The sequence below is a fragment of the Trichoderma reesei genome, assembly GCF_000167675.1.
Source record: "Trichoderma reesei QM6a unplaced genomic scaffold TRIREscaffold_28, whole genome shotgun sequence".
In the NCBI taxonomy this organism is placed as follows: Eukaryota; Fungi; Ascomycota; class Sordariomycetes; order Hypocreales; family Hypocreaceae; genus Trichoderma; species Trichoderma reesei.
The window spans coordinates 328,556-344,945 of NW_006711175.1; the positions used below are offsets into that span (position 1 = coordinate 328,556).

General features: G+C 47.8%; 5 protein-coding genes across 5 annotated transcripts; 3 read left to right on the forward strand and 2 right to left on the reverse strand.

The window, feature by feature from the left end:
• Positions 1–581: 581 nt before the first annotated feature.
• Positions 582–1,859, forward strand: TRIREDRAFT_69267 (uncharacterized protein; the record flags this gene model as incomplete). The annotated part of the gene is made up of 6 exons (XM_006969051.1): positions 582–801; positions 858–962; positions 1,052–1,263; positions 1,337–1,368; positions 1,426–1,583; positions 1,648–1,859. The coding sequence occupies 6 exons, from the start codon at positions 582–584 to the stop codon at positions 1,857–1,859; spliced, it is 939 nt and encodes a 312-aa protein (XP_006969113.1).
• A 644-nt stretch (positions 1,860–2,503) lies between these two features.
• TRIREDRAFT_69362 (uncharacterized protein) lies at positions 2,504–3,765 on the forward strand (the record flags this gene model as incomplete). The annotated part of the gene is made up of 4 exons (XM_006969052.1): positions 2,504–2,748; positions 2,889–3,049; positions 3,130–3,559; positions 3,696–3,765. The coding sequence occupies 4 exons, from the start codon at positions 2,504–2,506 to the stop codon at positions 3,763–3,765; spliced, it is 906 nt and encodes a 301-aa protein (XP_006969114.1).
• A 253-nt stretch (positions 3,766–4,018) lies between these two features.
• TRIREDRAFT_23327 (uncharacterized protein) lies at positions 4,019–6,717 on the reverse strand (the record flags this gene model as incomplete). The annotated part of the gene is made up of 3 exons (XM_006968994.1): positions 4,019–4,572; positions 4,642–6,406; positions 6,550–6,717. 3 exons carry the CDS (start codon positions 6,715–6,717, stop codon positions 4,019–4,021), a joined length of 2,487 nt encoding a protein of 828 aa, XP_006969056.1.
• Positions 6,718–7,098: 381 nt separating this feature from the next.
• On the forward strand, positions 7,099–10,065 carry TRIREDRAFT_123934 (uncharacterized protein; the record flags this gene model as incomplete). The annotated part of the gene is made up of 3 exons (XM_006969053.1): positions 7,099–7,454; positions 7,523–9,541; positions 9,626–10,065. The coding sequence occupies exons 1-3, from the start codon at positions 7,145–7,147 to the stop codon at positions 10,063–10,065; spliced, it is 2,769 nt and encodes a 922-aa protein (XP_006969115.1). The 5' UTR covers positions 7,099–7,144.
• Positions 10,066–10,615: 550 nt separating this feature from the next.
• On the reverse strand, positions 10,616–11,942 carry TRIREDRAFT_69281 (uncharacterized protein; the record flags this gene model as incomplete). Its single annotated transcript, XM_006969098.1, has 2 exons — positions 10,616–11,728; positions 11,835–11,942. 2 exons carry the CDS (start codon positions 11,940–11,942, stop codon positions 10,616–10,618), a joined length of 1,221 nt encoding a protein of 406 aa, XP_006969160.1.
• Between the last annotated feature and the right edge of the window lie 4,448 nt (positions 11,943–16,390).

Genomic DNA, 16,390 nt, shown 5'->3' on the forward strand with positions numbered 1-16,390 from the left:
TACTAACCCAGTCTCCATACCTTGCAAGGTCAATTCACCTTGTCATCTTGTCGGTCTGGGCTCTTGCTCGGACCCGGACAGAGATGAAACCATCCGCTCCCTTCCCTTGATCCAGCCTGGCCTGGGCGAGCGTCTCGTCCTTCTTTGTTCTTCCGGTGCGGCTTACCCTGTTCGCGGCTTCAAGTCACAGCCCTTGCTGGCCCTTGGACGCTTACCTACTTGCCATCATCTAAGCATCGATCATGCTACTGCGAGCTCGTCCATCACCATCATGACGCCACAGCCTGACCACGATCCCGATCGACTCCCACGCAGGCGCACCGCGATTAGCGAACCGGACGAGATCTCGGCAGCATCAGGACCACCAGACACCGCGCATGGACCCCGGGCCAACGGACCGATCGGCCGCCAGAGGACAGGCTCCTCGTCGCGATCCAGGCGGTCTTTTCCGGCGTCGCTGATTCCCAGCAGGACCAGCCGCCTCGTCATCAGCAAGACATGGAAGCGCCTTCTGCCAGGGCGCGGGTTACGGGCCAACAAGGCGGCAACTGCACGGAGCAGGGCTAAGGAATCGCTTCAAGATGCCTCCACGCGCCATTCAGGCATTCACCAGGGAACGCAGGTGCCGTCAAGGCTCGGTGTTTGTCTTCCTACATCACTTCCCCCATGCGTGTCTCCAACGTGTAGCTAACGAGACCGGCGCGCATCAGATAGTAGAGCTTGGAAAGTATGCGCACGAGGATGAAATGCCGGCATGGCTTGTGAGGCTGTTGGAGACGAAAGGCGAACTCCGTGCTGGTGGTAAGGGCATCCTGAGCTATCTGCTTCGTGAAGCAACCGAGTAACAAGGCTCGCAGGCGTCGTACCAGTCCTGCAGCAGCTCCTTGAAATGAGTACGCGGACGGAGTACGCCTACCTTTGCCATCCAGGCGTCCAACATGTGGCAAAGCTACGAAGAGAAGGTAATTCCTCGAAGCCTATCATGCGAAATCATGGATTGTGAGAAGAAGTGGACAGGTTCTTATTTCTTTCTTCTTTGCTCCTCGTCTAGGTGCTTTCTGCGGCTATCGCAACATACAGAATCTCTGTTCACATATCATTGGGACCCGAGCGACTGGGTGGGAGCAGCTGGGAAGCGACATACCGAGCGTCTTCCAGATACAGGACTTGATTGAAACTGCCTGGGATCGCGGCTTCAACGCTCGGGGCCGCGCAGAGACCGGGGGCATCAAGGGCACGCGGAAATATATAGGAACACCGGAGGTAGGTGTGATCCTCTGCACTCTATCCCGATCACCACTCTCAGACACTTTCGTACTCATCATTTTCTCCACAGGCACAAGCATTCTTTGCCAGCATGGGATTTCCGTAAGTACTGGCCAGTGTTTTTCGCCATGCCGCTGCGTTGGTCTCACACCAAGACAGGTGTTCTGTGCAAGCCTTCAAGGCATACAGTGACGACGACGACGCCGCGGGCCGCTTGTTGCGTGCAGTCGAGCGTTATTTCCAACAAGGCGCAGTAGACTGCATGGATCGCAAAGTCCGATGCACTTCGCTTCCGCCTATATATCTGCAGCGACCCAGTAGGCAGCCCTCTCCCTGCAGCGTCTTCTTTGTCGTCACCTTAGCTAACGAAGAACTCCAAAGATCATTCGCTCACAATTGTCGGCCTGGAGAAGCATAAGGGCGGCCATGTCCATCTCCTGGTGTTTGACCCCGAGTTTCAGGGCTCCAACACGGTCGTGCGTCTTGCTGGCAAGGTGACACCCCGTCGGCAGTCCAAGGTGACGAGGCTTCTGGAGCCGTATCGCCGCAGCGCCACCCACTTGGAGCGCTTCAAGCAGTTTGAGGTTCTCTAGTAAGTCATGGATCCTTGTGTTGTCGCAACAGACATTGGCTGACATTTGCGTGGCTAGTTTGACGAGAGACAATGGAGCTTGAAAAGGGGCTCAGTCGAGGTAGCATCACTCCACAAACAATGCCAGCCTTGGCATTTAATAAAAGGATACCGTGTGCCCAGAAGAATGATCAGGGCACGTTGGAAATGTTCATGTGTGTGTATCTCTATGTGCATGCAGTGACTCTGCGAGGCATTGGCCTAGTCAGGAGTGGCTATCTAGCACCTCAACCCAGCTATCTAGCTCCTTGAGTCTAGAGTGAAAGCTACTGTGTAGGAACAATGTTTAGTAATGAGAATAGAGAACAGAAATTGATAATCGTAGAACTTGATCGTGATGGTAGTAGATTTGAAATTCGGGATTTGGTATAGGGACTGGAGAACGACTCCCCTTCTCTGCTTATTACCTAATGTGGAGAGAGCTAAACATGAGCACCACCGTTCACTGAGATACCTCTATCAGCTCATCGTCTCAATACTTTGCCATCCAGCTCTCATGACTGCTTCTCCGTCCGGAGCATGTAGCGCCTGTCCTTCACACGTTCCCGAATACTCACACATTTTCAGCAGATTTACGCCAAGCAGACATTGACTTGCGAGATGACCATGCCAGAGCTTCAACAGCCACTCGAGAATCTCCTCAACACCTTCAACGAGCTCAACCCTTCGACCGTGGAAGAACTCTTTGCAGAGCCCAGCCCTTTAGAATTCATGCGCTATGTGGCTCGCAACACGCCGTTTGTAGTCCGGGGAGGAGCCTCCACTTGGAAAGCGACCAAGAAATGGGATTCTGCATATCTGCGGACGGCTCTCGAGGGGCAGTCTGTCAATGTCGCGGTTACGCCTTTTGGGTGAGGATGAAGCTGCAGGCATCCCTTGTTCTCTTTGCTCTTCTGGTTTCCCTTATCGCCGCTCAGTCTTCTCTGGCCCGCATCATACACTTGCCTCTGGTGCTCTATATCCTCCTACCTACCTCTAACGATTCCGCCAGCAACGCCGATGCGCCGACCTTTTCTCCCGAGCATAACGCAACCGTCATCTCAAAGCCCCACGAAGAGACACAGCAGTTTGACGACTTCTTCACATACATTATCCAGCAGGAAACAGACCCGGCGTTCCCACTCGACTCTGAAGTGAGATATGCTCAAACCCGTGAGAACGAAACAGCCCCATTGCGTCTGTGACAGGAGGAGGGGGGGGCCACATGTGCTAACGTAGACTTCTGCTTCAAGAGAACGACAATCTCCGGGATGAGTATCTGCCGCTGTATCCCGATGCCCAGAGGGACATTCCTTTTGCCCGGATAGCGCTGGGCAAGGAGCCGGACGCCATCAACCTCTGGATCGGCAACTCGCGGTCCACGACGGCCCTGCACAAGGACAACTTTGAAAACATCTTTGTGCAGATTGTCGGCCGGAAGCACTTTGTGCTGCTGCCGCCGCTGTTCCACGCGTGCGTCAATGAGGACCTTGTCTTGCCGGCGACGTACGTCCGGCAGGGCGAAGGGTTTGCGCTCGCTGTTGATCCGGATTCCCCCTTGGTGCCGCTGGCGACGTGGGATCCTGATGAGCCTGAGCGGAATGCTACGCCCTTGTCTGCTTTGGCGAGGCCGCTTCGTGTGACGCTGGAGCCTGGGGATATGCTCTACCTGCCTGCTATGTGGTGAGTTGCCACGCTCTCGATGAGTTGAGGGGAGTCTGCTCTGCTGTTACATAGTAGGCAAGCAGGAGGCCATGTAACCCTACTATGAGCTGTGGAACTGCTGTGCTTGTTCATTATGGCTGACATCTCATTCAAGGTATCACAAGGTCAAGCAGTCATGCCCCGATGGCGGCGAAGGGTTTGTTCTCGCGATAAACTATTGGTAAATGCCAGGAAACACCCGTGCCTAAGGTGCGACCCAAGCATTGAACGCTCTCTAACATTCTATATTAGGTATGACATGGACTTCAGCGGGCCTCTCTACCCCATGACCTCTTTTCTTCGCGAACTCGGAACCTTGAAGCAGTCTAGGTCTACTGCAGATAGGTCTACTGCAGCAAAAGACGGCCAATAGGAAAATAAACCTCCTTCTGCTGGTATGGATGGAATCAATATACAAGGCAAAATAGCGCTCCCCTCTTACTTCTTCCTCTTCTGAATCCTCTTCTGCGCTCGCAACTCCTTCTTCATCCTGGCATCGACAATTCTGTACCGTCCCTTGACACCCTTCGGCCGGCCCTTGACACCCTTGTTCAAGCCCCTGGCGACGACGAGCTTGGCCGGCTGTCGCGGCTTCTGCTTCTTGGCCTTGCTCAGCAGCTTCTGTATGCTCTCGGCCTTCTCCTTCTCCGTCATGCCTTCGTCGGCGGCCAGCATGTCCGACTTCTTCTTCAGCTTCTCCAGCTTCTGGGCCGTCTTGAACTTCTTCCGTGCCTTTGCCTCCCGCACCTTCTTGATCGGTCGGGCGTTGAAGGCTCTCAGCTTCTCCTTGATCGCAGCGGCGGCCGCCTTGGTGATGGGCTTCTGCGGCTTGTCGTGCTTGCCTTCGTCATCCAGGAACCATTCGGGCAGGCCATCCTTATCGCGGAAGGCACGTTTGTTGAAGCCATCGTCGATGGCATCGTGGCTTGTCTTCTGCCCCGTGGCGAGCTGATGCGCAAGCGTCATTGCTTCAGCCGTGACAATATCAATGTCTGTTTCAGGTCAACGGGTTAGCCAATATTCTCTGAAGGGAGCGGTGGTGTGATAGTGAGTGGGCTTACCGATTCTTCCATCTGATCGTCGCTTGTCCTTTTCCTCCCAATCGTCTTCCTCCTCGCCCCTGACGACCTCGAATTCTTGGTCGTCCTCCGAATCAACTCCATCGTCCTGCAAAGACAACTTCTGCATCGTCTTTTGTGCAGGCAGCTCTGATGTGCGAGCCTTCGTACCGTTTGCAGGAGCTGTCTCTTGATCCTCCTCCTCGGCCCCAAGCAAAGAGCCCCCGGTGATCTCCTTGAAGATATCTTGGCTGAAGAAGGCTGACGCTTTTCTTGACAAGCCGTCCTGGCTCTCTCCCGCCTGGCCGTCCAAATCCGTCAATAATCCATTCTTAGGCAAACCCTCATCTTCGTCGTCGGATGAGTCGTCGTCGTCCTCCTCCTTGAGTTCGCTCGCGTCGCTGTCTGCGTCTTCACCCCCTGAAAGGCCCTCCCACTCGTCATCCTTGTGTTCCTTCCTTGCCTTTTTCGCCCGGTACTTGGTGTCTGCCTCCAGTTTGCGTTCCCTGTATTGCTCGTACATGGCATCGAGCTCCGTCTCCAGCAGGTCTTCTTCGCTGTCGCTCTCGGCTGCCTCTGCGGAAGCGTCCAGCGTCTCCTCAGCAGCTTTCGTCTCCGTGTTTGGTACTGTGATCATCTTGCCCCTAGAGAAGCGGTTCATGCCATTTGACTTATCAATGGTCTTGAGGGAGAACATGGCCCCTTCTCCCATAGGCCCAGACTCCTCCATGCCAATGTCCATCGGCGCCATCATGTTCAGCTGCATCCTGATAATCTCCCGACGCTTCTGCTCATTTTCTTTACGCTTCTCGCGCTTCCTCTTGGCGTTTTCGTTGTCCTTCATTGCCTGCAGCTCTTCTTGTATCCGGAGCTCCTCGTCCATTGATTCTACTCCGGCCACTTCCTCAGCAACCTCTGGGGCTGCTGCCTTTTTCTGCGATAGGCCAAAGATGTCTCGCACCTTCAACCGCCATTTCAGAAGAAGTTTGAATTCTTTACGACCCAGAACTTTCAAGTCGGCGCAGCATTCTCGTATCTCCGCAGTTGTCTCAGGCAGCTTGTCAAGAGCGGCAAGCGCAATATCTCCGTTGGGTGACTGGTGAAAGGAAAGCTTATTGTAGGATCCGAGAATTGCGATCGGATCACTGGTCTGGATGAAGTCGCTTGCTGCAATCTCCTTGAACTGTATGTAGTCGCCTTCCTCGTAACCATCACGCTTCCGCTTCTTCACCTCGGGATTGTAGACCTTGGCTTCATTGTTCGGGGTGCCGCCCGCGAGCTCTGCAAAGACTGATCTCGGGTCCAGGAAGCGAGGGTCAATGTGCTTTGGCGCTTTGTATCCTCGACAAACGACGAAGATTTCGGCCGAGACGTTTCGAGAAGACGGGGGCTTGGTGGCTTCGACCTTGGTGAAGAGCTGGTTCAATACCCACAGCAAGGGGTTGTAATCCTTGGATCGGAAGACCTTGGTCACGAACGTGCCTCCTTCCGCAAGGAACTCGGTCGCGAGCTTCAATGATTGCAGCGCGAGCTCTGCTTGATTGAAGGAGTCCTGGGCCCAGGCGGTACCGACGTTGGGAGCACCATCGTGCAGAACCGTATCCGCCTTCCATGTCTTGAAGTGCTGTCGAATGGTGGCGCGGCACTTGTCTGTCGTGATGTCGCTCTGGAAGGTGATGACTCGAGGAATGGGCTTGATGGGCGCCAAGTCGACTCCAACAATCAGACTGTTGACCGGCATGACCTCCGCGGCGACTTGACACCATGACTGGACAATTGTTAGCTCTTTTTTTCTTCTGCTTCTTCTTCTTCTTCTTCTGCCTCTTGTCTTTCCACGTAGTCCATTGCTGTGGATCATTCCTGCTGCCATCCCCATTGGTATAACAAAACATGAGAAAATCAAAGACTTACACCAGGCGCAGCGCAAAGATCCAGCAGGACCTTGCTCTTCTCCAGGAACCCATACTTCTTGTTGAGCTGGATCAACTTAAAGGCGGCACGGGCACGATATCCTTTCTCCTTGGCAAGCTTGTACCACTTATCCAGACGGCCTTTGCCGTGCTTCTTCTGGATCGCCATGGTGCCGGTTGGAGATGGGCGAACAAAGGTGGGAAAGCCGGCAGAGCGTCTCGAGAGCGCTCACAAGTTGGACGCAATCCAGAAATTTTGTCGGAAAGTTGCATCGATAACGGCATCACGTGTCGATAAGAGAGAAAGTGGCAAAGAGCGGGCCGCTCCCATTGTCCAGCCAATAGCACTCTGTCGCCGAGCTAGCTAGCTCCCTTACCTAAGCACCCAGGCTAAGGTAATCACGGTAAGGTACGAAAGTGCTAGCTTGGGTGCCGACCCGATCGTGGGCTCAAGAGCAAGTGCCCGCCATGCTCTGCAGGCTTTCTTCCCTCCCTCCCCAAACTCCACTGCCTCATCAGCCTGCCTCAACTCGGTGCCCGCCAGGCCTTATGGTCGTCAACAGAGCAGCTGCGCTGACTGGAAGAGCCCGCCCACGATGAGCGGCAGGTTCCTCGCAGCGAGTCTGCGGCCCTTGGCGGCGAGAAACACCTCGGCTGCCACCAACTCGAGCGTCCGTCACTTACATCGATTCCCAACCGGTGGCCTGCTGCGTGCAGATGCCTCGATACGCGAGACCCGGAGACGCATGTGGTTTGGCGGCAACGCCTTCCACAACCAAGTCATCACGCGGAATGCGTCCTTCGTCCGCTTCCTGCCCAAGCTGGTGCTGAAGTTTGCCAGGATCCCCGCCATGTTCGGCGGCCTGGCCATCGGCGCCTTTGCTTGGGTCCAGTATCAAGCTACACGTATGTTGTCCCTCGTCAGCTGAAGTGGTGGTGTCCCGTCGATGGCCTTAGCTCACCGGTTTAATCAGAGGCTGGCACTTACGCCATTTCGGTCTTCAACACCACCTTGGACACAGTCACAGGAACGGCATCCAGTCTGTACGGCACTGCCAAAGACGTAGCGGACCAGACACTCCAGGGATGGGAAACCACAAAGGAACGGGTCGAGGTGCCCGCTTGGCTGAAGAAGATGCTGGGAATGGACGAGAGCGGCGGTTCCGGGGGCGAGGGCGGCCCTGAAGGCGATCCCAAGCACAGCAGGGTCGGCGCCGCCGCGGCCGTGGGTGCTTCGGCTGCCGCTGTTGGCTACGACAAATCGGATGAGGAAGATCCGCGCGATTCGCTGCAGAGCTCCAAGGACGATCAGATGATGGTGCTGACGAAGAAGATGATCGAGATTCGGAACATCCTCCAGAAGGTCGGCCAGTCCAGCTCTCTTACCCTGCCGTCTATTGTCGTGATCGGCTCGCAGTCGTCCGGAAAGAGCTCCGTGCTGGAGGCCATTGTCGGCCACGAATTTCTGCCAAAGGGCCTCAACATGGTTACCCGGAGGCCGATTGAATTGACCCTGGTCAACACGCCGGACTCGACCGAAGAGTATGGAGAGTTTCCCGACCTCGGTTTGCGAAAGGTCACCGACTTCTCTTCGATCCAGCGAACCTTGACGGAGCTGAACATGGCTGTTTCGGAAGCAGAGTGCGTTTCGCACGACCCTATTCACCTGACGATATACTCACGCAACGTTCCCGACCTGTCCCTCATTGACCTGCCCGGCTACATCCAGGTTGTTGGACAGAACCAGCCGTTGCAGCTGAAGCAGAAGATCTCGGAACTATGTGACAAATACATCCAGCCCCCGAATGTCATCCTTGCCATTTCTGCCGCGGATGTCGATCTGGCCAACTCAGCAGCCCTGAGGGCATCTCGTAGGGTCGATCCCCGGGGCGAGCGAACCATTGGCGTCATCACCAAGCTGGATTTGGTTGATCCTGCCCGCGGAGCTGCCATCCTCAACGACAAACAGTACCCTCTTCGGCTCGGCTACGTTGGGGTGGTGTCGAAAGCGCCGCAGTCGCAGGGCCTTTTCAAGATGGGCTCTTCAGATCTTCTCGCCACCATTGCCAAGAACGAAAAATCTTACTTCTCGGCACATCCTCATGAATTTGGGCCGGAAGCGGGCGTCAACGTGGGCACCCTGAATCTCCGAAAGACATTGATGCGCGTTCTAGAACAGACCATGTCCTCCAGCCTGCAGAGCACAAGTGATGCCATCAGACAGGAGTTGGAGGAGGCGACCTATGAGTTCAAGGTTCAGTACAACGACCGCCCGCTCTCCGCCGAGTCTTATTTGGCCGAGAGTCTGGATGCCTTCAAGCATGCCTTCAAACAATTCACCGAGGAATTTGGCCGTCCAGAGATGCACGAGCTGTTGAAGAGCGAGCTCGATCAGAAAGTGCTGGACCTGTTGGCCGCTCGATACTGGAACAAGCCGGTGACGGACCTGACGCCTGCACAGCATGATCTCGACAACCTCGCCGACCTCCCCAAAGCCGATCCCGATTCTCTCTACTGGCGTCGCCAGCTGGACGCATCAACCTCGGCCCTCACGAAGCTTGGCGTTGGGCGCTTGGCGACGACGGTCATCGCATCGTCTCTGCAGGCCCATGTTGACAAGTTGCTGGCCAACTCGAGCTTTGCGAACCATCCGTTTGCCAAGAAGGCCATAACCGAAGCCGCATCCACCATTTTGAACGAGAGGTTCTACAGCACCAGTGATCAGGTCGAAAACTGCATCAAGCCCTTCAAGTTTGATATTGAGGTTGACGAGAGGGAATGGAGTCAGGGCCGTGATCATGTAGTCACTGTGCTGAAGAAGGAGCTGCAAGACTGCGAGGCCGCGCTGGCCAGCCTCGAACCCGCTGTCGGCGGACGGAGGAAGCTGAAGGAGGTCATGACCTTTGTGGACAAGGCGCGAAAGGGCGACATCACTGTTGAAGGCGATGGCCGAAGTGGTGCGGGAGGTTTCAGTGCTGCTCTTCTTGCCAAAGGTCAGTTCATCATTGCCAAATCTTGAAGGGGTGCTATGCGTGTAATGTTTCTTTGGATCCCAGTTCTGACGTGTGAGACTATAGGGAGAGAGGCTGTTTTCCTCCGAGACAGGGCCGACATCATCAAGATGCGGATGATGGCCGTCAAAGCCAAGCAATGCAGCAACCCCAAGAACAAGTACTACTGCCCAGAGGTCTTTCTGGACGCAGCAGCCACGAAGCTGGCTTCCACGGCTGTTCTCTTCCTCAATGTGGAGCTGCTTTCCGAGTTCTACTACAACTTCCCGCGGGAGCTGGATCTCCGCCTTGGACGACACCTGTCTCCGGAGGAGGTCGAGAAGTTTGCCAAGGAAGACCCCAAGATTCGGCGACACCTGGAGGTCATCCGGAAGAAGGAGCTCCTGGAGTTGGTGCTCGAGAAGATGGACAGCCTCAGACAACTGGAAGGAAGGGATAGGGAGCATGGATCCCATGCGAGAAGAGGGGGGCCTAACAAGGACCGTGGACGATGGGGACTCTTTTAAGCCCAACTCAACCATCGCATATGCCCCGGACTGCTATTGCGAGATGACGCTGCGTTGGCCACTGGTGTACCCCTTGCTTGGCTATATCGAGTTTGAATGTGCGGTCATTGATGATGCTTGTTCACTACGGTATGATGATTTCTCTGCAGCGCTTTTTGAAAACCTTCCTTATTGAAGAAGGGGGAAGATACAAAAGGAGAATGAATAGGGAAAGGGAGAAACTGGGGAAAGGGAGAAACTGGGGAAAGAGGAGGAAGATGAAAAGAAAAAAAGAAGAAAACTTCCGAAAACAAATCAATGTACGACACATGATGACAATCCCCATATGCGGCGCAATGGATCAATAAAAGGAAAGATATGAAATGATGTATATGAGAAGACGACTGGCAAATAACAAATATCATTATATTATATTCAACTCATATCATCAATTTTATGCGTTAATCTATGTAAATGGTCTGAGTCAAAGCAAGACGTACATTCAGACGTACATTAAGGGGGCATATAAACCTAGATAGGTATGCAAACATCACAAGCCTAGCAGTTTCTTTCAGATGCCGGCGTCAATGGTCGTCTCCATAGTCACCTCCCACCTTACGTTACCCCCGTTGCCATAGCCTTCGCCTAATCTATTTTGAATCAGGGCCGAGATGCGATTGCGCAGCTTGACCAGTGCGAGCTCATCATAGCCATTCGTGATAATGAGCTTCAGGTTGGCCATGCACAGGCCATAGTGCACTTGCCAGAACTGGGCGCCGTCCACACGGGCAATGCCCGACTCGGATTCGATCTCACGCAGAACGGCCGTGACGCCCACGTCGCCCCTATTCCCGCCGTAGGACATGAGGAGCATGAGCCCTTGAGCAACGGCAACACGCATACCCAAGCTGAACATGGCAAGGGAGATGACGGCGCAGATGAGCCGGTCAAGCCAGGCATACAGAGAAATGGACAGCAGGGGTAAGAGCGAGATCAAGGCGGAGAAGAAAAGGGTGAAGAAGTGAAAAGGGTTGGAGAGGATGCTTGGCAGGGTGGCCAGATAGGAGACCCTCATGACCTTGGCGATGCGCGCGTGGTTCCTCAAACCGTAGGCGGACACGAGAGTGCTCGCAATGGCGGCAGCCGACACCAGACCGAGAGCTACTCGCTCGTCATCATGGCCGTGATCGCCATGTTCATGGCCAGCCTCGTGGTCGCCGACTGATTCGAGAATGTGCTTGAGGTTATGCGAGAGGAGGTCGAAGCCGCCGAAGAGTAGGAAGATGGACATGGCAAAGCCGGCCAGGATCTCGGCTCGCTCAAGGCCAAACGGGTGCCGGATACTGCTGCGGCGCCAGACCTCGAAGTTGCCGAGAACGTCGACAACAACGCAGACGGCGGCGCTCCCGGCGTCGAAGAAGACGAGGTGGGACAGGGCCATTGCGGCGAGGGAGCCGCCGGAGCGGTAGAAGATGTACATGGCGATGGCGACGTGGCATAGGCCCCAGTAGAGGCGCATGCGCTGGTCTCGCTGCAGGCTCCTCCATGCCTCCTTGAGTGTGGGCGTGGGGAGCGAGGCGGGGAGGACGGGCGGCGGTCTGGGAGGCGGCTCCTGGAAGATCTGGTGCTGAGCCGACACGCTACTATGCTTGTACCGATGCCCACGGCGCTGGCCGACGTTCTGCTGCTTCGCTCGCGGTATTAGCCAGCAGTCAAAGAGGGCGGGATGTGAGAGGAGGGCATGATGGGACGGGGCATCTCGGGCTGGGGAGGAGGGCTGGTTGACGAACCGACTTGACAGGCGCGGTTGATATCACCTGGGTTTGAAAGTTGAAGGGGTTCGGAGCAGCGGCTGCCTGGCCGCCGTTGTGCAGGGACTCGGCCTCTGTGGCGGCCATGGTTGGCGATGCCTCTTGGGGGAGGATGCTGAATCAGGTGGCTGAAGGTTGGAAGAAGCGGCGCGAGAAGCAAGAGTAGACGAGGCGGTTTGGTTGTAGATGAAAACGCAGCTGGCGAGCACTTGGAATCCCTCGACTGCGGCACTACTACTCGTTTGCCATGGTGCCAGAGCCGGTCGCAATCGTACTCGCAGTCGTAGCCGCAGCCGCAGTCGCAGTCGCTGGCTCTGCGGCGGGTTTGGATGTAGGCGGGAGGGAGGAGTGATAGTTGAAGCTGTTGGCCAGGATTCGCGATACTATGACAATGCGGTAAGGTAAGGTAAGGTAGCAAGCGGTACTACAATGTCCAGGCACAGACAGAGCCGTGGGTGAGCGCCAGCGGTCCCCTGCAGCTGCGGAGCCCTGCTGAGTGTGTTGGTTGTACAAGTGCGTACCTAGGTAGGTACTAACTTGTCTGTGTCGTACCTTAGTACTAGTAGGTACTGGGCAATTGAAGTTGGTGCGTGTCTGTCCATCTTAGGTAGATAGCTTGGAATATAGGTGCCACGATCAATAGCTAAGAAGCAGGTGTCAGCTGCCCACGAGTGAAGAAAGGAAAGAATGCACCAGATGGAAAACAGCTGGAAAGTCAAGTCCACCAATTCTGCAATTCAAGTCAACGCCAGTCCTTGTTTCCTCTTGTCGATTATGCCATTGACCAATGGAACTGGCTGAGGTAAGGCATGACGGGCCATTAGCTAAGCCATGTTGCTCCGGACTATCAAGGTGCTTAGGTACAATGGTACCTTACCTGGTAGGTATCTACCTAGAGCAAGGTGCTTTAAGAACTGTACTTTACTTACTTATGGATAGTACTACCTACGAGGTCGGGAGTAGTTTTGCAGCAGACTTGCAGCCACTATTTTTATCTAGCAGAGTGCCTTTAGATTATGGCTCTTGCGTAATACCATTTCATGCTGTTTCTTAAGGAATTGTGTTACAGCTGCTAGGCTTTTACTACTACAAATTATTACGCAAACCTTTCTCCACTATTCCAGGCTTAAAATTATTACACAATATGCATTATAATAAATGAAAAGTGTTAGGGAAGAGGCCTTACTCTAAGGTTGTGATTTAACTTGCCTACTTCTCTATCTATTGCCTGGCCTGACTGCATAAAAAGGTACACCTTACTTAAATTAGTAGGGATTTGTAGTATAATTGCAGTAGAAAATACCTTATTAAGGAGAACCCCTGCATATACCCTAGTAGTAATATACTATACTAGCAGGGGCTATATAAACTTTTATAAAAGGCATAGTTATTAAGAGATTAAGTGTAATTTTACTAAATTAGCTTAATAAACTATATAAAAAAAAACTATTTATATAGCTAGTTAAATAAAGTATAATTTATTTATTTACTTTATTAAAAATTAGCTAAAGCTTTATAATATTATAAATTTAATTACTAGTAATATACTAGGCATTAGTTAATTAGTATTAAATATAATTATTAACTGCTAAAAGGCTAGGAATAACCTTAATATAGCTATTTTTCTATTAATATATATTACTTTAATAGTTAAAGCTATTAACTTACTTAATAACCTACTATTTAATAAAGTAAGGTTAATATTAGCTATTAATAAAAATAATACTAGTATATACTAGCGTAATATATTTATAGCCTTAAGGGAATACTATATATAGCTTATAAGCTTATTAAACTTATAGTTTCTTATACTCTTTTATATAAGAAAGGCTATATTTCTTAACCTTTACTAGTAGCTTAATACTAATACTAATGCTTATAAAAACTAATAATAATTACTAAAGTAAAAAGTAATAGTATTCTTTTAGATTTATATATATAATAAGCTATAAAAAAATATAGTATTAAGATTTTAAATAAGTTAGGCTATTATATTATAGGTTTTTTATAAATTAAAGGATCTTATATAATAGTTATATATAAATTTTATTTAGCAGCTAAAAGTAATATACTTATTACTAGTTATTAAGCTTAATATTAAATTCCTAGTATTTAATAGTATAGTTAAGGCTATTAATAAAACCTTAATCCTAGTATATATTCTTATTAAAAGGTAATAAAGATTTTAGTTAAAAAAGAATAATATTATATAAAATATATTTACTACTATTACCTTTAATAGCCTATTTAGCTATATTCTTACTAGTACTAAAGGATTTATTAATAACTTAACTCTTTTATATTATATAATAACTAGGTTATTCTTAATATTAAAGGGAAGATACTAGCTTAATAATACTAGCTTTAAGCTGTAAAAAGGTATTATTACTTTTTATAATTATAATATATATTATTATTTATAAAATTAAGGAACAGCACCTTAATAACCTTAAAATTAATAAGAGCTATTTAACTTATAGTATACCTAAAAGAGGACTATTATTAAGTATATTTTTAAAAAATATAAGCAGAAGTAAAAGATTATTTATTATAGTGCAGCTAAATATAAATTCCTTAATTAGATTTATATTATATATATAGTAATAGGTCTATTTAATTTTATTAAGCTTAAGGGGAGGACTTTAAAGCAGTACTATAAGAAAGAGCGACTTACCTTAATAAAATTTAAATAAAATATTATAAATTCTGCTTTAAAATATACTAATAAAGTTATTCTGCTATTAAATAAAGTAGCTTTAAGGGAGTATATTACTTTATAAGCCTAGAAATATTATTAGCAGTATTTAAAAGAGTATAATAAAGATACTAACTTTAGTAATAATAATAGTAATAATAAGGAGGAAGATAATAAAATTAATAATAATAATAATAATAATAATAATATAAAAAAGGAAGAGAATAAAAATAAGAAAAAGAAGCTTAAGGTAGGCATTTAATACTAAAGCTAGTTAAATTTAGTATTATAATATAAATATAAGGCTATAGTAAATATAATATAAGAAAATTAATAACTTATTAGCTAAATAGTATATTTTAAAGCTATTTATAACTAAATATAAAAATATTAAGAATTTAATAAAAAATGTATTTTTAACTATATATCCTTAGCTTTCTTAAATAATATTAAATTCTATATTAATAAATTTAGCAGATCCTTTTAAATTTAATAAACTAACTAAGTAACTAATAGCATCCCTTATTCCTTTATAAAAAGGAAGTAATCCTTAATTACCTTTTTAAAGTCTTTTACTTTAATAGCCTATTAATTATAAGTAATATAATACTTTATTTACTATAAAAATAAGTTATATACTATTATTATAATAGCTAGCTAATAAAAGCTATTAGCTATTTTAATTAACCTCTCTACCTTTTTTTTCTTCCTAGCTATAATGCTATTTACTTAAAAAGCCACTAATAGTATTAATAAGACTTATAATAGTCTAGTAAATACTACTTATAGTATTAAAAGCAGTAGTATTAATAGCCTTAGCTATAATAGCCTTAGCTATAATAGTCTAGTAAAGGCTGCCTGCAGTATTAAAAGCAGTAGTAATAATAGCCTTAGCTGCAATTACTTTAGCTATAATAGTTTAGCAGAGGCTGCCTATAGTATTAAAAGCAGTAGTAATAATAGCCTTAGCTATAATAGCAGTAGTATTAATAATAGTAGTACTAATAGCAGCAGTATTAATAGTATTAATAATAAAATTAGCTAGCTAGTATTATTATTATTACTACTTTTTAATAATACCTTAAAATTACTAGCTTTTTTATTACTAGTAATAGGCTAAGTTAAATCCTTTACTTTTTTATTAAAATGCCTATAAATAATAATATCTTTTAAACTTATATTTAAGCTATTTATAGTAAAGGCAGCTTTATTATCCACTTTTATAATATTATTACTAGTAGGTAAGTTATTTAAGAATACCTTTTACTAGTTATTTAGTAATATCTTACTGCTAACTAGAAGGCTATTTATAATAACCTAATGCCTTAATAAGCTATACTGCTATATAATTATATTTTTATTTTACTTATTTATTAAAAGCTTCTTAATTTTAAGATTATATATAGTGCTAAAGATCTTTTTAATAACTATAAATACCCTTTAGTATTTCTTTAAATATTAGTACTTATTTTCTATACTTTTATACTCCTAGATATGCCTTAAAAAGCGCTAAATTAAGTATAAAAGGAGACTTTAAAGCCCTTCTTATAAGTACACTTTTTTTATTAAATTTATAAGGCCAGCTTAGCAAGCCTTAAAAAGCAGGGAGAGGAAGTAAAAGGTATATTTATTTAACTATTTAATTAGGCTAAATAATAAGCTAACTTATAATAATAAGATAGCTAATATTTAGCTTATAGTAATAAAGAATATAATAATATTACCTTATAATTTAAAGTATTTATAAACTAGAATATAAAGAACCTATTAATTAAAGTTAAATTTAGTTTAAAGGCAGTAAAATAATAAGATCTAATTATAGTCTAGCCTTTATTACTAG